Genomic DNA, 25,624 nt, shown 5'->3' on the forward strand with positions numbered 1-25,624 from the left:
ACTGTGTGAGTGCTGATGCCTGCTGTTAAAAAACCCAAGGTACCCTCGCTGCCATGAAGCAGTATGAGCTGGACGGATCTTATTCCTTTTCTCTCTGGGCAAAGTGGCTTTTCATCTCAGTTAGAACCTGTTAATCCAGTCCACTGAAAAGGAAACTACCGTCAAGTTAGATAAACTCACAGAGAACCTCCGGACTAAATTTTCAAAACAACAAGGAGTTGGAAGGGGTTTTGCTGTCGTTCAATTAATGGTAAGTGAGTTAAGTCATTTATTTATTTATTAAATTTTTCCAGGTATGTTCAAGCACTAGATACTGGTCCACCTTTTCAAACTGAGAATTTACCTTGCGCTAATGCAATAAACTAGCTGTTTTATTCCCGTTCCTTAAATCTCAGAGTCCTAAAACTTATCTTACCTGTTACAATTCTTAAGCCACACAGGAAGCTAACACTAGGTCAGAGTATTAAAAGGAAAAAATAGAGTACGAAAAATTATTCCACAGAAGCTTTAAGCAAAGAAATTTCCCATTTAGCTCACGAGACGCTCCTTTTACAGGCTAGTAAAATGTCGCCTATTTAATTTAATACTAATACTAATTTAATTTAATTTAATTTAATAAGCTATTAGGCTGCAAAGCAGTGAAATATAAAATGATGTTAGCATATTATGTCACATAAAGATTTTTGTGGTTTTAATAATTTCAAAACTCGATAATATTTTTTCTTTGTGGATCCAAATGTGAAAGACTTTAACCAGCACTTCTTACTGTCAGCTCTGCTTTCATACTCAAACAAAAACATATATTTCAGCCAAACAACCTCTCCGGGCCCGACTCCTGTTAATGCACTTTTATTTTGAAGTGCACACACGCTTCTTCCGGTCTCCTGGTGTTTTCGCTGGAGGCAGCGTGGCTCGGACTGTGAGGCGGGTGGAGGGAGTGTCTGCTGGGTGTATGAGTTGGCTGACGTCTTGTTGGTGTGAATGAGCTGAAAACACACACACGTACACACACACACACACACACACACTTGGTCTGACAACAGCTCGGCAGGCGAGACGATCACGGGAAACGGAGGAACAGTTTTCTTTTATATCTTCTTCCCGCTTCCTTCCCCCCTTCCATCTTTATGACTTCGTGAAGACGAAAGGTAAACACACACTTGCACGCAAAAAGATTGAAAGAAAACTTTATAAAAAGCTAAGTGCTTATGTTGTTATCTTAATAATGGGAAGGGGTAAGTTTAGGGACAGGTGCACAACCTTTGTGACAGTGTAATGGGTGTTTTCCAAGCTTTGTGAAATAATTTGGCTGACCTACATCCTCATTATCAGTCCTCGCATCCTTACTTAAGAGCTGTGTCCAGAACACACAAGCTCGGATCACTCTTTCATTTCGCTTATATCGCCTTTCTTTGTCCACTTTGAGAGGACCCAGAGCCGGTGTTGTGCCAAAAAGTGATTGTCTGCCAAAAACTGATTTTTGGCAGACAATCACTTTTTGGCACAACACCGGACACCGGCTCGGAGTTCACTATTGACGCGTCTACTAGTAACTTATTAACAACTCGAAATGAAACACAGGGATATAACGCTGGTTTAGCTGGTGAAGTCGTTTCGATTGGCTCTTTGAGACCAAACTGACGTCGAAGTAAGCGCGCTCTCACAGCATCACTGGGGAGAATAAATTGACCTAAACATAAAAACTAAAGGCAGCCAGTGTGGCCTTGACACGACAACGGGGGCACTAAAGGCAAACAGAGATAAAGAAAGTTAAAAGCCTGCAAGCAAAGTGCTACAGGAGACCGAGCTCTGCAGAAACCATCGAAAATAACTGACAAAAGCAAGGGCTGAAAGCCTTCTCTCCTCCAGAGTGTTTGTTTCTTAGGAATTTAGCTGCTGGGAAAATAGAGGAGGGGTAGAAACAAACTAGACACTTAAAAACAAAATTAAAAAAAATCATTGGGTGGTGCACACAGCTGTAGTCCAACCTGATTTCATTACACAATATCTTGCACACCTAGAGGTGTTGTGTTTAAGAAGTATAGCAAAGAAGAAAAAAAGTAAATTGCATATCCCATGTAAAAATACCTAAGTGCACACATACTGAAAACTGCTGTTTGGAATCTAAACAGTTTATGCAAACCAGCTGCAGATTGATAACAATGCTCTATGAGCATTTTCTATTCTTTCTCAAGCTGTACTAGTTAGTGTTGAGAGTGTTAAAACTGCAGGGTGTGGAGTTACCGGTTTTAGTCTTACAGGACAAACCAGATGACATGCTGCACACAATGCCTGTGGTATTTAGTGTAGCAGATTTGGTCACATATTGTATTACTGTTATCTTTTTCACACGGTGTGTAAATTTGGCCCTTTTTTTGTGAGTGGGGAGGGAGGGAGGCCATGTCTGTTGGTCAAAGTGCTCATGTGACAGGTTGCTCAGGACAGTTGCAGTTTGTTTATCTTTTAGTGGTTTCAGATCAATGCCAGCTCCGGGTTTTGACTGTGCCAGAGTTGTAGATTGTATTATAGATGTATGGTACGGTTCACCAGGCCTGTTCCCTGCTTGCCTGTTTTGATCTTGATTACTTTTCCTTTCAGGTGTTCCCTCAATGCTTGGCACTTTCATCGTTGTGTAATACTTAACATTTGTAAATGTTATCACTTGGACCTGTTCAGAGCAGTTTATCTTGCTCATTCTCAATCAGTTAATTTTAGTTTCCCATTTTACGTATCACTAAACATCCTCAGTCAAGATGAGTCATCACACGCTGTCAGAGCTTCACTGTGTGTGAGAGTCTTACCATTTAACTATTTTAATTTTAGCTGGAGAAAAAGAGAAACAATCAAGGAAAGGTTCAGTGCATTTTATGTTATCAAAAGACCAAATCAAAGACTGAAACCTGAGGGAAAAAATATTAAAGCGAGTGGCAGGAAGACTTTTTTTTAAATAGTGGCTGATGTTTGTTCAGAATGATTGATTAGTTTCTCTTTGCTTCTGTAGTAGAGTAATGCACTTTAAAAAATCTAGACAAACCAGACCATTCCCGTCTTCTTTGTGACAACATAACCGACTGGCTTTTTCTGTTCTAAGTATGAAATGGGTTTTCATTAATGGAAATTTGGAGTTTGCTGTGGATAAACATGTTCTGTTCTTCACTCGTCCTGTTTCAGCAACTCGGCCATGGAGAGCTCCGTCGAGGCTTCCAAGACTAGGGTCATGTCGAAACCCAAGCCACCGCTGGCCCCCAAACCTGGCCTCGCTCCCAAGCCCTTCTCTTTGCAGAAGAATACCACCATCCGCTCCATTCATGCCCCAAAGACGCTCCCCGCTACGTCGAAAATTCAAAACTCAGAGCCTTTGACCCCTCGTGCTCAAAAAACATCTCAGCCGGCTGTCACCTCAAATGCCAAACCAGGCTCTCAAAATGAGCTTCCCAAAAGTGACCCAACAACAACCAAAGCTAGTGAAGCAGGTAAAGAGGAAACTCGTGACTCTAGTGTAGGAAAAACAGCCTCACAAACCAGTCGGCCCGAAGAGACAAAGAAAACTGAGCTCGTCCAGAAAGACATCATCCAAACAAACGACAAAGCTTCTGGAGATGTTGCAACTAATTCAGAGCAGAACAACGGAAAAGCGAAGGAAGATGAAGCTCGAGCTTCTGTTGTCAAAATGCGGAATCACTCAGGTAGCGATGGAGCCTCTTCAACCGATGAAACATTTAGTTGGGGTGGTGCTAGGAAGCGTCTGTCCATGGAGCTCACCTCGAAGTTTGAGTCAGGCGGTCTTTCTCTGCCCCCCCAGCCTACCATAGCTATCTCCACACACAACACCAAACGTGATTCAAATAAGCCAGCATCTCCTGCTCCAGAGCAGAAGCAGGCATCTCCAGAGCCGAAGCAGGCATCTCCGGAGCCGAAGCAGGCATCGCCAGAGCAGAAGCAGGCATCTCTGGAGCCGAAGCAGGCATCTCCGGAGCCGAAGCAGGCATCGCCGGAGCAGAAGCAGGCATCTCCGGAGCCGAAGCAGGCATCTCCGGAGCCGAAGCAGGCATCTCCGGAGCAGAAGCAGGCATCTCCGGAGCAGAAGCAGGCATCGCCGGAGCAGAAACAGGCATCTCCGGAGCCGAAGCAGGCATCGCCGGAGCAGAAACAGGCATCTCCGGAGCCGAAGCAGGCATCGGCGGAGCCGAAGCAGGCATCGGCGGAGCAGAAACAGGCATCTCCGGAGCCGAAGCAGGCATCGCCGGAGCAGAAACAGGCATCTCCGGAGCCGAAGCAGGCATCGCCGGAGCAGAAACAGGCATCTCCGGAGCCGAAGCAGGCATCGGCGGAGCCGAAGCAGGCATCGGCGGAGCAGAAGCAGGCATCTCCGGAGCCGAAGCAGGCATCGCCGGAGCCGAAGCAGGCATCTCCGGAGCAGAAGCAGGCATCGCCGGAGCAGAAACAGGCATCTCCGGAGCCGAAGCAGGCATCGCCGGAGCAGAAACAGGCATCTCCGGAGCAGAAGCAGGCATCGCCGGAGCCGAAGCAGGCATCGGCGGAGCAGAAGCAGGCATCTCCGGAGCCGAAGCAGGCATCTCCGGAGCCGAAGCAGGCATCTCCGGAGCCGAAGCAGGCATCGCCGGAGCAGAAACAGGCATCGCCGGAGCCGAAGCAGGCATCGCCGGAGCCGAAGCAGGCATCTCCAGAGCCTTCAAACAGAGAGAGCGATGACGGTGGAGTGAAAGAGGACTACACCGGGGGAAACAGCATTAAAAACAGAATCAGTCAACTGTTTGACTCTGCGTCGAGGCCGGAGGCCATGCCGAAGAGGGATGAACCGGAAATCTTAACCGGTATAGGAGGGGTGAAGGAGCGCATCAAAAATTGGGCTGCAGAAACAACTTCTGAGGGTCCAAAGATGGAGAAGAAGCCTCCGGCTACATCCCGAGCACGCTCCAGAAGGTGAGTAAGGCTCTGCAGTTTGTGTGCAGTGACAAGATTAGACACAAAGAAAAGGAAGTGAGCATTCATTTGCAAGCACAGGTTCAAATCCCAAAGCCTATCTTCGTTGGTCAGATGTAGATGATTTATGACTTTGTGTCTAGGAAGCCTTAACCTTAAATGTGATTCATTTGTTGATTTGGGTGAGCAAATGTTGGATAAAAAACTTTTTATGTGGGTGTGTGATTGTATGTGGTTTCTCTTGATTTAGATTTTCTTTATGTTAGTGGTTTGGATTTACGAGGACATACAGGCATTTCTTATTTAGACAGAAAGCACGGCCCCAGTTTCTGGTTTCTGTGAGCAGCTGTAGCAAGAGTGCAAGTCTAGAACTGTTGAGGAAGGAAAGTTTGAGTGTTGCTCTCTTGATGCTCCTCCGTGTTCAGTGTGTTTGGAAAGTAATCCGGGCGTGGTAAATGAAAAATGCTGCTGCAGTATCGATGTTGCAGCCAGATTTATGTCCTTAAATAACCAAGGTTAGATAAGAAAGCAAACTAAGCTACCGAAGTGTGTGAGGTTTGAGATTAGACATCCAGCTGTCTGCACATAGCTTCAGGTATTTAGCCATTCCCTATAGTGGATGTTAATGGGATTTTAGTTGTGTTTGCTTACAGTTTCCTAAATAACATTTAGGGAAATGAATCTTTCAGAAAATCTGCATCTTGACTATATTTTTGAGAGTTTTCACTGTCAGAAGTTTTCAGTGGAACTACTACTCCATGTACTGAATACGCATTATTATCTCTGAAGCACTGCTGACTGTGTGGAAATGCCATCAAGACTATTTAAGTGACCAGTCACTGAGTGGATAAGTAAAAACCTTGTTTTTTTACTCATGTTGAAATCAGACCTTTTAAGTAAATGCTCACAATTTCCAGGTAATTTATGCTCTCACTGACAGCTGGATTAGATATATACCTCTCTTTGCCCTTATGCTGGGTGTCATAAATATGTCACATGCTTCCTGGATTCCTATGAGGCTGCCAGCAAACCAATGAAGACTCGTGGAAGTCACTGGTCTGAATAAGCATTAGATCCACTGCTCTCTGTAAAACTTTGTTAACATTAAAGTTGACTTTTTGTGTTGGTTAAAAGCGACGCGCAAGGTGTTATTTCGCGAACTTCCAGGGTGCAAATAGGCCGTTTCCCCCAGCGCTACACTAAGCTAAACATTTGCTTTGTATTTAATGTACAGACAGACGTACACACAGGGTGGTGTCAATCTTCTGTTGTAGGTCTAGGTCTAGTTGTTGTCTGTTACTTTCATGTTAATCTCTAGAAACAACCTACCAGAAGTTTTCTTGTTTGTGTTTGTAGTCATGTGGTATAGACCAATCACATTAGAGCAGGGTTTGCTGTTTTTTATCTGCCTACAAAATGACTGCTATATGTAACAGGACACCTAGCTATCAGCTCAGTGACTCTTGAATGTTGAGAACAAAAAGCCCCCAAAACAAAACAAGAACAAAACGTCATTAAAACTCTGTTGTTCACAATGAAAAGCTATGATTGCTCTCTCCTCCACAGCTTTGAGCCCGCAACTTCTCCAACAGAAGTGAAAACACCAAAAACTTCAAATCTCAGACTTTCTGCCGAAGAAATGCCGCAGAGTCCGACTGTGGACCCCCCGTCAAAGGTCTCTCCTGTTGAACAACCAACAAAGTCCCCAACAGAAATGCTAAAAGGTGTTCGAACTGAAAAGAAATCATCGGAAAGTGCTGCAGAGAGCCCACAAGAGGCGAACAAATCAACAGAGGTTGACGTCCAGTTGCGCACCCCTAACTTGAGTGAAGATGTACCAAAGAGGGACAATGTCAAACGTCGCTCTGTTCGCTTTGGCACCGTGCAGAGTGATGATGGTGGGCCTCCACTGATCCTAGGCTCGGATTCTGATTCTGACACTGAAGACGAAGAAGAAGGAGAAGAAGAAGAAGGAGGAGAAGAAGAAGAAGAAGAAGAAGAGGAGGAGGAGGAGAGTCCTGGAGTTACAGCTGAAAAGAAAGTCCCTGATTTAGTGCCTGTCTATAAAAGAGTAGGAATTTTTCAGAAAAAACATGATGAGAGTCAACAGCAAGAAGAAGAAAGACTGAAACATCTGAAATTTGAAGAACAGCGGCGAGCAGAGGAGACGGAACAAGCAAGGCTTCAGCTAGAACAGGAGCAGAAAAGAGTGGAAGAAGAGAAGGAAAAAGAAAGGGAAAGACAGAGGGAAGAGCTCAGGCTTAAGGAAGAGGAGAGGGCAAGGCAGAAAGAGGAGCAAATTAAACAAGAGATGGAGGAGAAGGAAAGGGAGAGGCTAAAGGAAGAGGAGAGACTGAGGAAGGAAAGAGAAAGACAGAGACTAAAAGAAGCGCAAGAGAGAGATAAAGAGCTAAAGCTGAAACAGGAGGAGGATGAAGAGAGAAAAAGAAGGGAACAGGAGAGGAAAATCCAGCAGGAGAAAGAGGCAGAGATGGAGAGGAAGAGGCTGTTAGAAAAACAGAAAGAAGAGGAGAGAAAGGAAGAGGAAAGAAAGATGAAGATTGAGAAAGAAAAAATGGAGCTGGAAATGAAAATCCAGCAGGAGAAAGAGGCAGAGATGGAGAGGAAGAGGCTGTTAGAAAAACAGAAAGAAGAGGAGAGAAGGGAAGAGGAAAGAAAGAGGAAGATTGAGAAAGAAAAAAAACTGGAGCTGGAAATGAAAATCCAGCAGGAGAAAGAGGCAGAGATGGAGAGGAAGAGGCTGTTAGAAAAACAGAAAGAAGAGGAGAGAAAGGAAGAGGAAAGGAGGCAGATTGAGAAAGAAAAACTGGAGTTGGAGATGAAAATCCAGCAGGAAAAAGAGGCAGAGATGGAGAGGAAGAGGCTCATAGAAAAACAGAAAGAAGAGGAGAGAAGGGAAGAGGAAAGAAAGAGGAAGATTGAGAAAGAAAGACTAGAGAAGCAGGAGCAGGAGAGAAAAATGCAAGAGGAACTGGAAAGAAGGCAGGCAGACCAACTCAAAGAAAAGCAAAGACTAGAGGACGAGAGAGAAACAAAGCAATCTGGGTTGAACAACATGCAAGAGGAGAGTTTGGTGCGCAGATCAAAGCCTCATCTAAACTATTTTGAATCTGAAGATTGGCCTCAGGAGTCAAAATCACCACATTCCCCCTCACCAAACACCTCTGGGCCCACAGAGAATCTGATGGATGTGGTTTATGATGACTTCTCGGTCAAACAGAATCCGATCAACATAGAATTTGATGATTTTTCAGTCAAACCGATAAAAGTGATCTCACGGCGTAAAACAGAAAGCAGTCCAGTTTTCCGTAGTTGGGATGACTTTCTGGATATAGAGGAAGTGAAGGGACTGGTGCCTGTGGACGTCAAAACTGAGAGAGCCAAGGAAGACAAAATGGAAAAACCAGAGCAGTGTCCGAATACACCTCCTTTGCAGGAGAGAGAATGGGTGGAGGAGATAAAAGATGAGCCAGAAGAGGAGCAGCTCATCTCTCTAGACGTGAAGAAAGAGGAGCAGCTCATCTCTGTAGATGTAAAGAAAGAGGAGCAGCTCATCTCTCTAGACATGAAGAAAGAGGAGAAGCTCATCTCTGTAGATGTAAAGAAAGAGGAGCAGCTCATCTCTCTAGATGTGGAGGAGGAGGAAGAGGAGAAGGAGACAGAAACCGAGGATGAGGACGAGATGGAAGAAGACAACCAAGAGGTGAGCCCTATTTGGTTAGGTTCTAGCTATATTTGTATTTCTGTCACGCTTGATTAGATTTTTGTTTTGTGGACATCACTATGGTTATATGAAAGCTCCAACTGTTCACTTATGCAGAAAGGGTGAGGTTAGGAACAGAAGCAGGGGTGTGCACCACTAGTAAATGTGGTTATTTTGTCAATGAATCACATCAGCCAGGCAGCCATACACACCTCACCTGCACCAGCATTTTGCCATTCCTGTAAGACAAGGAGAGAAATATCTTGTCGTACTTGCTTCAGTGTGGTTAAGTCACAGCTTAAGAACTCATGACTGTGTTAGTGTGTGTGCGTGTACTTGTATTACTCATGTTAACACAGCTGGGGAGACTCCTTCATTTTAACTATCCTTATATAACTGCCTTATAAAGTAAGGCTGGGTCCAGGAAATGATACTGTTAATTCTCAGGGAAATTACTGTACTGTTTTCTGAAGGCAACATAAACATAAACATATCTCAATAGTACCCCCCCCCCCCCCCCCCCCGAAGTGATTACTTGTTTTATTACAGCGAGAAACATCAAAGAAGGCTAGGGCGAGGTAAACTGCTAATGTGCACGTTTCAATGTTTCTGCTCTTAAAATTACTGCCATTCATTGTGGTAAGCGCGAGATCAGAATAGAAGTGCGATGACAGTGCGAAGTTTTGACGGCAGAAAGATGGGTTACACTTCCTGTGTGTGTTTCCAGAAGCTGTCTATCTTCTGTGTCTTCTGCTTTCAGTTTGCAAGAAACATTTTTAAGTAGAAGCATCGCAAACATTTTAAAGACGCATGTTACGAGGAAGAAGGTTTGGTATGAATGTGTGGAGAGTGTAAGGCAGGTGTGTGTTACTTAAGAGTGTGCTGTGTGATGATGTGGGCCATAGGGCTATAACCCGTCAGATAATGGGTCATGTGTTTCTATTTCACACGTCTTGTCATATTACCACATTGCAAGCAAATTCGGTTGGTAGTGAAGATGTTAGTTTACACGATTATGTAATATGAAGTGCTGCCTAAAGGTGTAGTTCAGCGTTTTGCAAACAAAAGCATTTATATTCTCTTTTACTGAGAATTTTGTGAGGCAATTAACATTGAAGTTGTGTATGTAGCAAAAATAATGGCATCAGTTGCATAGTTTAACACAAAAGCTGGAAAGAAAGTTTTGTTTCTGCCTCCACTTTCCTGTCCACTCTGCACTACTGTGCTATCCATTAAAGAGAAGAGGCAAAGAAATGACAGTCATATCTTCTTCAGTCATAATGCTGAGTCATTATCAATAGATTTGGTATTGCACTTATCTAACCCTCAGTGTAAAAGTGATTAAAAGTGATTGAGTATTGAGTTGACATTCAGAGACAATGAACAGCTGCAGTGCAAGACTGACGTCTGCAAATAAACATGATCACTTTACAGTTTGCAGTTTGAAGTTTTAGTTCGCCAAGTTTAGTTGTTCCAAAAATGCTTCGATGTGTTTGATTTCACATGTCTATGTGTCCTGTTTCACAACACGTGTGAGTTTGTCTTGCTGAAATAAGGTATATGATGCACTAATGCGTCACAGGTGCACAGACTGTCTCCTGATAAAATATCACATTTCGATTGGTCAGACCACAAACTGTTCCACTGCTCGTTAGTTCATAATAAGCGAGCTTGTGAACGCAGCTGCAATCTATGTTCACTGACTGTTGGGTCATTCCATCTCAAATTTGCTCAGTCATCTCTGATTTACATAAAAGATTTATTGTCCAAAGTTTGAACATGTGTAATGAGTGCTGTGAAAGTTTAGTTTCATATATCAACTACTTTTCAGGATATATCTTTTGGAAAAAAAGGTTAGTCGACCCACTTTCAGGCACGTTTTTTGAAATCTGAGGCAGTGTTTGAACATGAATATTTGAAAAACTATTAAAGATGAAAGATTTTCTCAGTATCAAAATGAATCAGGATCTGTAATTTGGAATGGATACATTTGAAAAAAAGATAATTGGGTACTTAAAATATAAAGAGGCAATCTGTATGCTAACTGTGTGAATGAAGGCCGCAAGAATTGTAACTAATATGTATGAATATGCTACATTGTTGCGTTTTAATACCTGGAATAACCTGAATGATTAGCCTGCTTCAGAGCAGCAGGTCTTGAAATGGGTAGAGAAGGTCTCAGAGGTGAAAAATATGCACATATACCGGTACATTAAAATCATTTTTTTTGTATAATTTTGTTTTTGTTGTACAAATTATAATATTTGCTCAAGTCAGGATGAAAGTTGAGTGAAAGTAGCACTTTCTTTGTTTTTTTTCATGTTAAAAAGAGTTTTATATGTTTTATTTTACAGTATTATGATAAGTAACTATAAACCATTCAGACATTAGGACTACTTGTCTTTTGCAATGTGAGCTTTATTAGTGTGTGTGCTCAAATATAGGGCTTTACATATTTTCCATATTTTAACTACCTAATACTCACATTTTTGATGTATCTGGCCCAAATTACACATTGTAATTCATTTTCATGGTAAGATACATTTTCAGGCTTTTATCTTTTTAGATATTAGAATTTAAACATTGCTGCAAATTTCACTGGGCAAAAAAAATACATATTGAAAATATATTTCAATACGTATTTATAGCAATTATTACATATTCAAACGTTGTACCATGAAATTTTTATGCAAATCGGAGACTTTGGTTTGACATTGTTGTTTTCAGAGCTGCTCCTGAATCCATGTTGTGTTTTTCTCTAATGACTCATGAGAGAAACTTATTGTTATGCAATTTTATATTGTGAAATATTATTCTCACATAGCTGAACTGTTGCCTTAATAGTAGTGAACGGCTGCTATTCTTTGCACCTCACAGTTTTGTCTTAGATGGTCTTTTTTTAATCATTTATATTATTGCATACATTTTACCTGCATCAACCTTTTATGTTTTGTCTTTGTGTTGCTTTTTGTTTGAATCTAAGTTTTTCTTTTCCTACTAACTTCTTAGACAGTGTCCAAACTTCTTCTTTTATAATTGAGATTGGAGGTGACAGGTCAAGTAGATAGCAAAGTGAACAGATGTTCAATTTTGACACAGCATTTAAAAAAAATAAAGGCAGCAAACCCAACAAATTCCAGGTGAACAGAGCAGAGCTGCACTTAATGAGAGCAGGGCTGCCAGAGATATGACATTTAAGACAGATGGGCTCACCGCCTGTTTGAACATGCAACATTTTTGCAGACTTAATGAAAACAGTGAACCAACCCTGGACTGTGAGTGTGTGTTTGCTCTGTCAGTGCTGTAGCAAGCAAACCTTACCATACATAACCTATGACATACAGGGCAATGTATGCAACCACTTGAGTGCTGTAAAGGGGCTTTGCTTGTCTGTCTGTGTGAGTACATTCTTATTTGCACCACTGAGTGGCGCTGCTGCTCTTTGACTTTGCACTTCCTCACTGTGTGCTGCAGAAATGGTGAACTTTATCTCATATAAGGCACCTGAAAATCAGCTAAAAGTAAACGACTTCTGTAACACTAAACTATATGTTTTCATAAGTGTAATCGTTTGTTTTCTTCTTTTCTTTCCCTTTTGATGCAATAATGCCAACCTGAAAACTGACAAAAAGCTTTTCATTTTTAGACAAAGCATACTGGAGAAAATGTTTACTAGGCAAACACAAGGTGTGCAGCTGATCGTGCACCCTCAGTCAGGCTTCTGATTGAAAGAAAGATGAGCAGATGATGGCAGGATGTGATGGTAAGAAGAGCCTAGGTGCTGTGTGGTCAGCATGCCCTCTTTTGGGTCTCTCCAGCAGAGCAGGATGTGAGAATGACCATACATGGTGCCCCATGTCTGCTCTCATTTTCTGTCTCTGTCTCTCAATCTCTCCACCCTGTTTTGAGAGAGAGCCTGTCATCCCCCCTCCCTCACACACAAACACACTCTCTGGCACACAAAGAGGACGGTCTAATCCAGAGACAAGAAAGTTCACGTCTACTGTCTGTGTGTTTTCTGCTGCTTCATTTGCCTTTTCCTCTCACAAAAACCTGGCTCATTCATTGCCTGCATTTACCTACGGATGAGACCGGCAGAGGGAGGTACAGAAAGCACCTTGGCCCAGCCAGGCCGCACCTTTCCTACTTCCCTCGGGATTTTCCACATCCGAGCACAGACCTCCGCTTTGTGTTGACGTTCTGTGAAATCACTCAGGTCTGACGGTGATAAAGGGGTGATCTGTCTCTCTGTACTTGCCTTTGGATGTTTGGAGTGTCAGATGCTTCCCATGTGATTTTTTTTTTCTTCCTGTTTTTGTGAACTCGGAAGTACGTGGGTAGGTTTAGTCAAAGAGGTTTTAGTCAAAGAGATAAAAGGATGTAAATTGCCAACTTTAGACTGAAACCTTCGAAGCTCTTTTTGCTTCCCAAGTGACGACAGAGAGGAGTTTTTGAAGCAGGCTTCAGTCGATTTGTCTTTTAAATCGATGCTTAATCAATGATGGGAAGCTCTTTCTTTAGGATGCCGCTGTCTCACATCAATCATAGTTAATGTGACAGTGGAATAGTGTCGTCACACTGCAAACACATGGCTGGCTGGACTATTTACTTCTTCACTGACGGCAAATTGTAGACTATTCCAGGAAGTTCGGGTAAGCTGAGTCGTAAAAATATGCAGAGAGAGGAAGCATCCATTTCAAATGACAGATGGACTACGTTTTGTCTTCTGTGATGTCAGAAAAGTTCTTTCTACAAAATATAACTTTTCCTGTGCATACCTTCTGAAATATCAACAGACAGCTGGATCGCAGAGCCAGCTTTCTGACTCACCCGCAAAATCCTTTCATCTCTAATAAAGTTGAACCTCAGTTTCTCTGTTGAACCGGTTCCCATGGTGACCCTGCTGTCAGTGCAGCCAGCTGTGTGAGCTTTTCAAGCATGCAGTACTTTGAAGGAAAACTGTCGGCCGCCCAGCTGCAGGTGGCGGGCTGGGTGGGCAGCCTACGTCGGTCCTTGCAAGGGGCTCTGGAGCTCGTGTGGGGCCAGGAGAAGCAGGAGGAGGAAGAGGATGATAAAGAAGATGAAGAAGAGGAAAGTGGAGATGAAGGAGGAAGGTTTCAGAGGGCCATGTCACCGCTCCGTAGCTTTGCCAGTCGCAGCAGGAGATCCCTGCATCGCTTCTCCATCAGAAGTCGCAAGACTTTGCAGAGGAAAGCCACTAAAACCTGTTCTGTAAGAGCTGACATACACAAAGCAGTAAAAATATACAGTTACAGTAACTATATTTAAAGGCTTTGCTGTCTAATTTCCATTATCATTGTGTGCAATGATCAAAGCCGAAGCTTTTAGGGCGAGTTTTGTTAGAAAATGCTTCAAAACTCCCTGTAACTTATTAGCCTGTTCAAAATTTCCATGGACATGGGTTAAAAGATAACCATGCAAATGTAAATAGGGAGTGCAGCACACAGTGGCAGTGTGTTTCAGGAAGGACAGAGATATCTGATGAAGTTTCCTGCTTGTATTTTCTTTTTTTTATCAGTGCGCAGTCACGGCCTTTCCCTCTCTGTCTGTGGTGTATGTGGGAGATAACGCGCCGGACAATAACAAAGTGTGACACACTTAGACAAGGTTTATCTAACTGTTGTTATTTATGGGTGTCAGCTCCATATCTGCATCTGCCTTTTGTTTGAGCTGGCCGCCTTTGGCTCACAGCCTAACCGTTCTTAGTTAATGCCTTTTTTTCTTCCTATTTCTATCATTGTATGTCATTACATCTCATTACATTATATTATAATAGATTATATTTGATTTTGCAAGCGATCCTTGCACATTTTTTGGAACCAAAAAACATTTTGTTTACACTATATTTAAGTATATAACATGTACATTTGTCTGTAACTTTATCATACATGTGGGTGCACAGGAGAAACAAAGATTATCTCTCCGGCTTAATTCCCTTAATCTGGTGATCTGTCGTTTTGATTCTTGTGGTGACACTCCTTCACAGTCGTTGTGAATCAGATTGTTCCTCATTAAGTTGTACTTTTATTCTCTCCACTTAGCTGCAAACAAGGTTCCTTATACATTCCAGTGACCATGACAAAAATGTTATGCAGGTAAACTATAATCAAGCAGACTCTGTCCTAACTTGTGCAGCACATCCTGCGCCCTCAGCAGCACATTTTATACTGGCAAACACAGAGGTAGTGCTTTTATCCTTTATAGTAGGTGTGCGTGCTACTTAGAAGTTCTTGTCCTAAATCTTCAAATGTTGCTAGATGAATTAAGCTGCACCCTCATGTTTTTAATATATTAGCAGTGGATCCAGTGAAAGATTTAGCTCATAAAAAAAATCCTCTTAATGTTAGGAAAGGGAGGATCGATGTCACTGCATCGCTTTTGCATCTAACAATGCAAATTTATGTTAGGCCGGATATTTATTGTAGAAACACACCTTTACAAAGTTAGTAAATGCTGAGAAAAACACTAGCTTGCCTGACCAATCAACAACAGGACTTGGTGGAAATTAAATTTCATCCCTGGTTCTTACAGTGCAAAAGTGCCCTTGTGCCCTAGATTCTACAGGCCCAGGGTTCCTTATTCACCAGATTTCTATAGCATATAACAAGAATCCGAAAAATGAATTCTGGATTTATTTAACCCTCAGAGATGTAAATCACTATAAGTGCTAAATCTTAATCTAACCCTGCGTTTTGTAGAAGGATAAAAGAGATTTCTTGGGTTTAAAAAAAAAAAAAAAAGAATATTCCTTTAATTGATGATTGTCTAAGTTAGACTTAAGGTTAGGGTTGGAGTGATTGCTGTTGATAAAGTGCACCTCAGAGGGTTGATATGACATAGGTAAGGAATAAGACTGACCCAAGCATACCCAAGTTAAGTTACAGTGCCATGAAAAAATTTGCGACTTTTCTGACTCCTTCATTTTTTACACATTTGTGTAAAATGCTTAATTGTTTCATATTATCAAACAAATTAATTATTGGACAAAGATGAACTGAGTAAATGCAAAAGACCGTTTCCCAGGGGTGGGCAGCTTACCAAAATCACTCCAACACGCATCCAGGAGGTCACAAAAAAACCCCAGAACAACATCTACTTCACTTGCTGTAAATGATGGAGTCATGAACTCTGCTGTCTACCAGAAAATCCCAGAGGAGAATGTTCGGGTGTTAGTTTGTACCCTGGAGCTTAAACCGAGTTGAGTTATACACCAGGACGATGATCCGAATCACACCAGCACTTCTGAATGGCTTAAAAAACAAAAACAGAGTGAAGTATTTGGAGTTATGTAGTCAAAATTCAGACTTAAATGCGATTGAGATGCTTTGGCCTTAAAAACAACCTCAAAGAGGCTGTTCAAGCTTGAAAACCCTCCCTTGTGGCTGAATTAAAATAATTCTGCAGAGAAGAGTGGGGTAAAATTCCTCCACAGTGATGTGAAAGATTTATTGCCACTTATTATAAATGCTTGATTGCAGTTCTTTCTGCCAAGGGTGGCACAATCTGTTATTATGTTTGAGGGGAATGACTTTCTCATTGCACGGTATACAGAATATTGAACTGGGGAGCATAAAACAAAGAACAAAGAACCCTGAACGTAGGACATGGCAAATACTGGACTATAAATTTATGGCGTGGGGAACATCCCAGAAATTTCCCTTGGGAGTTGGTGGAGACCAAAGCAGAGATAAAAGGAGAGTACGGGAGTACTGGATACTTTTCCAGTTCACAAACGTATCTCTCATTTCTCTGCAATAGTTGCAATATCTTTGCTCAACTTCTAAACATGTTTCTAATATCTAATTTATTGAGCACTCCTTTAGCTATGGCCAAAGTAGGAAGACGAGGCCGTTCGTTTTGAATTTTTAAAACGGAGGAAACTGGCTCCATAGTGTGGCGGTTTACGCATTTGGTTGACAAGCTAAATTTTGCTGGTTCCGTTCCAGACAGAGATAAGAATCCCCTTTGGGGTTGCGGTCAAATCAAATGTGCAGAGCTACCCGCTGTGGTGCCCACTTGTGACGAGGGGTCATCCTAAAGTAACTTTTCTTTTTTGTCTCCAAATCACACGATACAATGCCTCACTGTTTCTTTTATCTCTTGCACAAATGTTTTTCTAACCTTTGCATACTTAAGATTCACCCAAACAGGAATAACTGCATATTTGAAAAATTCTTTTGTTTTCTTATTGAACTCAGCTGGGAAGCATTAGTCAACATTAGAACTTTGTGAGTGACAGCTGCAGCTCCGTGATAAAGGTGGCACAGACACGGGATAAATCGCATCGCAGAGGAAAGGCTTGTGTAAAAAAGCACTTTGTTTTTTCTCTGTATCTGAACATGGAGTGTAGTTATAGGAAAATCACTAGAAGCCTATTCATTTGTGCTGTGATGCTGCCAGATAACAGGCATTGTGCAAATGAAGCTGCCCTGAGCGTCCTGAGTAATAAATGGCCTCACAAAAGAGATGAGATGTTTACTCAACTGTTGTGTTGTATCCAGGTGACAGTGTCTGGCCATTCAGCACTGGGATGCGCCCCTCAACAAAATATGAAGCGAGCATACAGGAATGTTTTACGAGGAAGTGGTTGCTTTTGTTTGGAACATGTTTGCGTGCGTCCGTGTATGCTTGTGTGTGCGTGTGTAGTATAGCATGTGGGCGTGACATCATGAGTGTGCTTAGTTTGTCTCTGTTGAGGCATAAAGGTGTGTACGCCAGTGCGTGTGTGTCTGTGTGCGCATGTTCATGCCCCCGGTGTTCATTGAGGACAGCCCAGCCTCTGTGACCGGCTCATTAAAAGACGCATGCTTGGCTGGTCCTTTCTCTCTGTGTAGCTGGTGAGTTTTGGCTCAGCACACAGTTTAGTTTCTCCTTGTTTTAACTCTACAATTTAAAGTTCTTGTTCATAAATTTATATGACGTAGAGGATCATTTGGGTCGTTGAAAAAAAGGATTTTCAATCCATGAACAGAGCAATAGCTTAGAATTTAAGTTAAGGTATTCAGCCAAATATGTCATTTAGCAGGGAAGCATGATGGTGATCTGCCAGTTAGTACTGTTGACTCATAGAAGAAGGTCCTGGGTTCGAATCCACCATCTGGCCTTTCTGTGTGGAAGCTGCATGCGTTTCCCGTGTTTGTGCGGGTTTACTCCTTCCACAGTCCAAAGACATGCAGTTGGTGGGGTTAGGTTAATTGGTGATTCTAAATTACCCATGTTTCTCTGTCTTACTATAGGTTCTTTACTTTATATACTTGTTGTTTTGATTTTGGGTTATATGAATAAAATAGAATTGACGATTTCTCTGGTTTCTGCATGTGTTTTCCTTTTGAATTTGCCTGAAATTTTCTGTCCATCTCGCAGGATCAGACCAACAGTTTCTCCACAAAAAATGAAGACAAGGACACCGATGCTTTGATAGACTTTGGCCTTATTCATGACCAGCAGGATCCAGTCTGGGAACAAACACCTGAAAGAAACAGGTAGGAAATCATTTGCATTATTTAAAAAAATAAGTAGTTTGAGTTTTCGTTGTACTTGTATGACAGTGTTAATCCTCAAGCCTTTAAAACGTTTCTATTTTTTTATTTGTTTGGCCAAATGTCATAATTTAGACTTTGGGAAAGTGTTTAGGAACAGAAATCTTGTGACAGCTTAACCGAATGCAGATGCACATTAAAATGTGCTGTCAGGCATTTGAAAGTTGAGCTCCCTGTGCCCCCTTGTGGTCAACAAAGTTAGGCACATATGCTTAATGGAGTGGTGAAATTAAAAACAAAAAAACAAATTGAAATGAGCCAAAAGCATTTTGGCAATGCCCTATGAACATTCTTCTTCAGCGTTGTTTACACTTTTGTTCTCTTCAGTCCACAGCCAGTCCCTGACGAAGTACCTGAAGTCTCATCTGAAGACACCGCCGATGATCTGAAAGAGCCAGAGTTTGCCCCTTTTCCCGAGGTTAGTGAGTTTTTAAATCTTCCCCTGTGCCATCAACCAAAAAAGGTGACATGGAATTCAGTTGTTACTTTTCAAACTTACTTTAGAAAATATCTGTTTGTGCTTGTGCCTTTCTGTAGTGTGAAGCATGGATAGATGGCAAGATAGATAGAAGCACAAAACAAAGATATCAATGACGTTTGTAACAGATAAACACTAACTCGTCATTGTGGAAATAATTTTATCAACTCCTGAAGAGAGTTATCAAGACAAAAACAAAACCAACTAAACTTTATACACGCTGCCTACATTCACATAGTTATAGATATGTACACGTAACATTGATAATGGAAAACAGTGGCATCCAGAAGACAAGAGTCAGAACTCAGCAAAACAGAAAACTTATTTACGGAGCCAATTCATCCTCATATTCACGTGATTTTTTCAATACAGTTGTGTGAACTTGTGCAGTGAGTCATTGGCTCTGTGCAGTCTTCCCACAGTGTTTTCTCTTCTCTCTCTCTTCTCCCAGCTTATTAAACATATAATTTTCTCTCTGTGCGTGACGTTTTTGTCTGGCTTGAAACAAATTCTGGGCGAAACTCCTGTCGTCTTGCTTTGTACACAATTTCGACTCAACCAGGTCACTAAATTGTTTTTTTTGTTTTTTTTGAGTGACGAAGAGTGACAGCTGATTGAAGCCAGTGTTATTAATTATTCTTATTGCTCTTTTATGTAATATTTATATTGGCTGTATATTTCTTTTGGATGTGTTTCCCCATACTTCTACACATTATGTCATAAAGGGAAGTTTGCAAGCACAGAGTGTGGTTTATGAAATCTTTGACTTTATACAGTGTCATAACTGATTTAAAATCTTTTTTTCTAATGTGTTCAATATGTGACTTCCAGAATATTATATAATTTATTATTTATTGTTACCTTAAGGAATTTAATTTCAGTTACTTTTTATATTTCTAATTATTTTCTAGTAATAAATAATGCACACTTGTGGCCAGTGCGTTTGCTTTTTATTGTTAGATTTTGTATATGTGTCTCTGTACAGAGCTCCACTCCTCTCCTTGACACCAGTGCACAAAGATCCAAGGCGGATCTGGGAAAGAGGCGTATTCGAACACGTCCATCACGCAGGCTGACCGCAGGGTTAGCTCAGACGGAAACACAGGATTGGGGGACCCAGGACTCCACAGGTTATTAGAGTATCTGTAATGTTCTATGTGAAAGCGTCAGTGGTATAAAGACAGGTGACGATATCGAATTGTTTTGACTCGTGTCTGTGTTTTTCAGTTGAAAAAGAGACCGTTGCAAAAGAAAGGGAGTCAGATTCTGAGGAAGAACAGCCTAAACCCAAGGTAGTCTGTTCCCCGTCCCAGCGAGTGCCAGTGTTTCCTGGTATGAGTCCTGCAGGCTTGCTTGTAAGTTCTCAAAGCATTCAAGAACAACTTCAATTTATTTTAAATGTGTTTTTTTTATTAATAATATATGTAATATGATGCAAATGGGTCTTTCTTTTATTAAATTAAGTACTTATTTGTATTTATTTGCTTTTTTTAAGGCTCAACTTAAAAGGAAAACAGGTGGTGGAGGAACTGCAGTGAAAGAGGAAACCGTAGAAAGCAAAGCTAGCGAAGAGAAGGAACATCAAGATGAAGAAGTGGCACCATCTTCCGTGGAGCTCTCACATTCTCCTCGCACGCCTGCCCATCTGGCTGGAGCTACACGGGTGCTGCCACTCATAGGCAACAAAGAAGAAGGGTAAGCAGAAAGAAGCGCTGCTCACCAAAACAAATATATATGTTGTGTAAATGATCCAGATATCTTTGGGGAAGATGACTGAAATATCGAAATATCGTCTGTGACATTCAGTGGTGCCTCCTCGCCTGCTTGGCTGAAAGAGCTGAAATCTAAGAAGCGTATGAGTCAGCACGGCAGTGACGCTTAGCCAGACTGAGGTGAGTGATTTAATATAATTAAAAAAGCTTGCCATGATTTTTGTATTTTACTTATATGCTAAAATATGATTCTGAGTATTATTTAAAAATGTAAAAACGTATTACTGTAGCTTAGGTTACAGTACAGAAGTTCCTACATTGCTGTATGACTGTGGGGGAAATAATTATTTGATCACATGCAGAATTTGTAAGTTTGATCACTTGCAAAGACAAACACTTTTATGTTGGTTTAATTTTAGTGGAGAGAGACAGAGTATTAACCAATCAACCAATAATACAGAAAAAAAACCCTGCATTGCATAATAGTAACATGAAATGCTGAAATTTGGTAAAAGTAGTTGATCCCCCAAGCAAAACATGACTGAAGCCATTGCTAGCAAGCACACTGGTTAGATGTGTCTTGTAGTTGGTCACCAGGTTTGCACACATCTGAGGAGGGATTTCGGCCTACTCCCCTTTACAGAAACTTTAAAGAAAGACATGGCAAAGACATGCTCAGTTGGCTGTCTAGGCTGTTGCTTGGCAACTGGAAGCTTCAGCTTCCTCCACAGATTTACTGTCGCACTGGCGTCTGGAGATTGGCTAAACCACAAAATGACCTTAATGTGCTTCTTTTTTAGTCACTCCTTTGTTGCCTCGGCGGTATGTTTTGGGTCATTGTCATGCTTAAAGACCCATCCAAAACTCATCTTCAGTTTTCTGGCTGAAGAAAGGAAGTTTTCATCCAAGATTTTTCAGTACATGGCCCCGTCCATTGGGCCTTCAGTGCAGTGAAATTGTCCTGTACTCTTAGCAGAAAAACAACCCCAAAGCATAATGTTTCCATCTCCATGCTTGACTGTGGGGATGGTGTTCTTTGGGTCAGTATTTCTCATGACAGGTTGGCGCCAAATGGCTCAATTTTAATTTCACATGACCACAGCACTTTCTCCCAAGCCTCTCTGAATCATTTAGATGTTCACTGGCAAAGATTTAAGATGGCGGCGCGCACAGACGCAGCGGCCCGGAGCTCCTACACTTTTGCACCGGAACACACGCCTCAGCTGCACACATTACTGAAGCACTTGGAACACAGGAACACCTATGCACGGCTCCTCTTTGTAGACTACAGCTCGGCTTTTAATACCATCCGGCCATACAAACTCCGTCCCAAACTCCACCAACTGGGACTTAACTCCTCTCTGTGCAACTGGATTGTGGACTTCCTCACTAACCGTAGACAGAGTGTCAGAGTGGGTAAGAACACCTCTTCCACCCTTGTGGTCAACACCGGTGCCCCTCAGGGGTGTGTTCTGAGCCCTCTGCTATACACTCTCTTCACCCATGACTGTATTTCCTCCTGCGCGTCCAATCTCATTGTTAAGTTTGCAGATGACACTACAGTGCTTGGACTTATATCCAACAATGATGAGACAAACTATAGGACAGAGGTGCAACAACTAGAGTCATGGTGCCACGACAATAACTTGGTCTTAAACACCAAAAAGACCAAGGAGATCATTGTAGATTTCCGGAAGAGGGGCCATAACAACCATCTGCCTCTCTTCATTGGCAGTGAGGCGGTGGAGAGGGTGAGCAGTTTTAAATTCTTGGGGGTAACTGTGACCGAGGACCTGTCCTGGGGCAACCATATCACCTCAGTTGTACGGAAGGCCCAACAGCGCCTCTACTACCTGAGGAGACTGCGGAGCGCACACATTCCCAGATCTCTGATGTTGAACTTCTACAACTGTGCCATCAGCAGCGTTCTGACGTATGGATTTCTAGTGTGGTTCCCCAGCTGCACCAAGGCCGATCAGCAAGCACTCCAGCAGGTGGTGAAAGAAGCTGGCAGAATTATTGGAACAAGTCTGCCAGAGATCAGTAATATCTTCCCCACTCGCTGTCTGAGGAGGGTGCACAGTATCCTGCGGGACCAACATCACCCTGCGCGCCACCTTTTCCATCTGCTGCCCTCAGGGAGAAGGTACGGGTCTATACAGGCCAGAACATCCAGACTGGCCAACAGCCTGTATCCACAGGCTGTGAGGCTCCTGAACTCTCTGCCCCCCTCTCACGGACAATAACCATATCCAACTTCTTAATAGCAATGAACTGGTCTGCATTGGTGCATCATATCTTTATTCTCTTCCCCCTCCTGCCCCCCCCCCCCCCCCTTTCTTAAATAGATAACTATCATATCTGATATCATATCTCACAGTACAATAATATTGAATGGGTTGCATTGTTGTATTTTGTCATGTTTCTCAGGTCTTTGTCTGAATTTCTACGAACATTATTGCTAAGGATTGTCTTATTGCATTGGAGTCACACTGGGTTAAATATGTACACTTGGGTTTTAAGGGGTATTTATTATTTTCTTCTTTTTTTTGGGTTGTATGGAAGCCCCAAACGCAATTTCATTGTTCTTGACAATGACAATAAATAAATAAATACTAAATACTAAACCTACGACAGGCCTGAACATGTGCCTTCTTGACCAGGTGGACCCCCACAGCCGCTACAGGATTGCAGTCCATTACGAGTATCTTACCACTGTGCTTGCTAAAGGGTTTCTCTACTAAGTAGAAGGACTAAGTCCTGTTTTTCTTGGTGATCAAATACTTATTTCATTCAGTGACATACATATGGGACTGCATGTTTGCGTGGGTTCTCTCCGGTTACTCCATCTTCCTCCCGCAGCCCTAAGACATGCAGTTAGTGAAGTTAGGTCTTTTTCTGTGTTATCCCTGTGTCAGATTAGCAAACTGTCCATTGTGTACCTTGTCTCCTGCACTATTGTAGTTGGGGATCCAACTACACCCCTCCCGGTCCTTATAAGGATAAGCAGAAGAGAATGGATGGACAGACACAAAGAAGTGTATAACTTTTATGTAATATGCGTTTTTCTAGATTTTTGGTTGATATTCTGTCTCTCTCCATTAAAATGAAACTATCACAAAAAGTAGAGACTGTTGATTTCTTTGTGAGTAAAGTTAGTAATTAAGCAGGGGCTCAAATAATTATTTCCTTCAGTGTAGTTGTCAGTAGGGGGTAAAAGGGTTTTTTAATTACTTTTTCTTATCCAAAAAGTGATCTAATAGTCTTTTGTGCAAAAGGTTTCTTTGAATGACTTGTAGATTCATCAGCTGTTTTTCTGCTACTTCTAACCCTTTTATGACTGGTGCATTGCGTATAATTATAGGGCTTAACAGGATTGGCTGTAGATAAGCATGAACATTTTGACCTTTTTAACATTTGGCTTACTTTGCATTTTTTTCTAAGGCAGGCTATGACAAAACCGACAGCGAAGACAAAAAAAAACCCCAACAGGAAACAGGCCATTATCTTTGCTTTTTTTTTTTTTCTTCTATCACAATGAGAACCAGACACTGGGGGAAAACATTTTGTACCTAAATGTACTTTATTCTGCTTGATGTGCTTTTAACCTGCCTGTAAAATTAACCCTAACTCTCACAGGTTTTGACTAGCTTAGGGAGAATTATGGAAGTATAAAGGGCTTATGAACACACCAAACACACATTGTGTTACTGATGTTACCACATTATGAGTTTTATATATTCAATGCTTCCATTTGACCTTACTGCATCTTGTCCACCCTTTAGGAAACACCGTGCCATTGCCATTGAGCTCAGCTGCTGCTGCCGGCAGACATGACCGCTCCATCGTGTGCCCAGAGTGCCTTATTTTGTACCTTCACTGGGATGTTCACTTTTGCTGAACGCGCCTTTGAAATTGAATATAATGCCAAGTCTACGTGCCTGTGATGTTTTAATGCCAAGTACATGTTATATGAAATGTTGTTTAAGAAGCTCAGTGGAGAGCAAATACCCCAGTGTCATTTGGAGCAAAGTCATGGACTGTCTGCCTGGATTGTGTAAATTTGTAAGACTGTCATGTACTGACAGGGACTGATGACACTAGGCCTTTAGCAGGATATCTACATTCACACACACGCAGGCCTTTTTATAGTTGTGAGGACACTCGTTGATCACATTGCCTACCCGCTCTCCCAACCCAACTCTTGTCATGTTCTAAATCCAATTTTAACCGCATCATTATCATCAAGTGTGAACCCTCGAAGAGACCTTTGAGGCTCTGGATCCTCACAATGCAGAAGTTCCCTCACTGTGATTTAGAATTTTTTTTTTTTTATCCTCATAAACACAGAAATACACGGATGAGGAAACACATGTGTACAGAATTACGAAATATAAATAATGCACCTTGTGTGTATTTAGTTTTAATTGTACAAAAATGCCTTTTATATTGTTTAACCGATCACAAAGCATCTCAAGTAAGGCTTGAAGCACTTTAAGAAAAGTTCTAGCAAATTACCGTCCAAACAGCAGTAGAGTAAAAACTGTAGTGACAGAATCCCGGGATTTTTTTGTGCCTTCTTCATTTTGTTACATCATTAGTGTCTATCTACTTTTTAAAACAAGATCTCACAAGGCTTAATTAAGTACTGCCTGATTTGTTTAACCCACCCACTAGCTGGTTAGAGCGTCAACAGTGGGCTGAGAGGATATTTCTGGGGTGCAATAACAGAGTCAGAAAAAAAATGTTTAAAGGAGAAAAATGCAATAATGTGCTGGAGGTTTTATGTGCCTTTTTAATGTTTAAGAATGAATGTCATCAAAATGGAATTCATTATTGATCAACTTACTGTATGTTAGTGGGAAATTGGGGGAATTTTATTAAAATGTTTTCTATGAAATGAAGTTGAGTGTATTATTTATTTGTTGGTTGATTGATTTATTTTGGACATTGAACTTCCTATTGCATGTATTCAGTGGCAGTAAAGCATAGATACATTAACTGGGCAATATATTAGGTACACCTTACTCATACTGGGTTGGACACCCTTTCCACCTTCAGAGCTACCTTAATCCTTTGTGGCATAGATTCAACCCAGGAGCTGGAAACATTCCTCAGAGATTTTGTCCATATTGTCATGATGGCATCAAACAGTTGCTAGATATTCAGCTGCTGCGCATCCATGATGTGAATCTCCCTTTCCACC

At 41.7% G+C, this 25,624-nt stretch overlaps 1 protein-coding gene across 4 annotated transcripts; it reads left to right on the top strand.

Moving 5' to 3' along the window:
- The first annotated feature begins 936 nt into the window (after positions 1 to 936).
- On the top strand, positions 937 to 24,819 carry LOC308402301 (uncharacterized protein). 4 transcript variants are annotated; one of them, XM_080891029.1, is made up of 12 exons: positions 939 to 1,148; positions 3,172 to 3,901; positions 4,385 to 4,405; positions 4,448 to 4,944; positions 6,511 to 8,668; positions 18,053 to 18,171; positions 18,556 to 18,646; positions 19,692 to 19,836; positions 19,934 to 20,061; positions 20,202 to 20,401; positions 20,513 to 20,598; positions 24,204 to 24,819. In XM_080891029.1, exons 2-11 carry the CDS (start codon positions 3,182 to 3,184, stop codon positions 20,586 to 20,588), a joined length of 4,155 nt encoding a protein of 1,384 aa, XP_080747155.1. In that variant the 5' UTR covers positions 939 to 1,148; positions 3,172 to 3,181; the 3' UTR covers positions 20,589 to 20,598; positions 24,204 to 24,819. The 4 variants fall into 4 exon arrangements, with proteins under 4 accessions (XP_080747153.1, XP_080747152.1, XP_080747155.1 ...); XM_080891027.1 differs by having other exon boundaries at positions 937 to 1,148; positions 3,172 to 4,944; positions 6,511 to 8,467; positions 8,501 to 8,668; XM_080891028.1 differs by having other exon boundaries at positions 4,385 to 4,944.
- The last annotated feature ends 805 nt before the right edge of the window (positions 24,820 to 25,624 follow it).

The sequence above is a fragment of the Rhamphochromis sp. 'chilingali' genome, assembly GCF_963969265.1.
Source record: "Rhamphochromis sp. 'chilingali' genome assembly, chromosome: 9".
Classification (NCBI taxonomy): Eukaryota; Metazoa; Chordata; class Actinopteri; order Cichliformes; family Cichlidae; genus Rhamphochromis; species Rhamphochromis sp. 'chilingali'.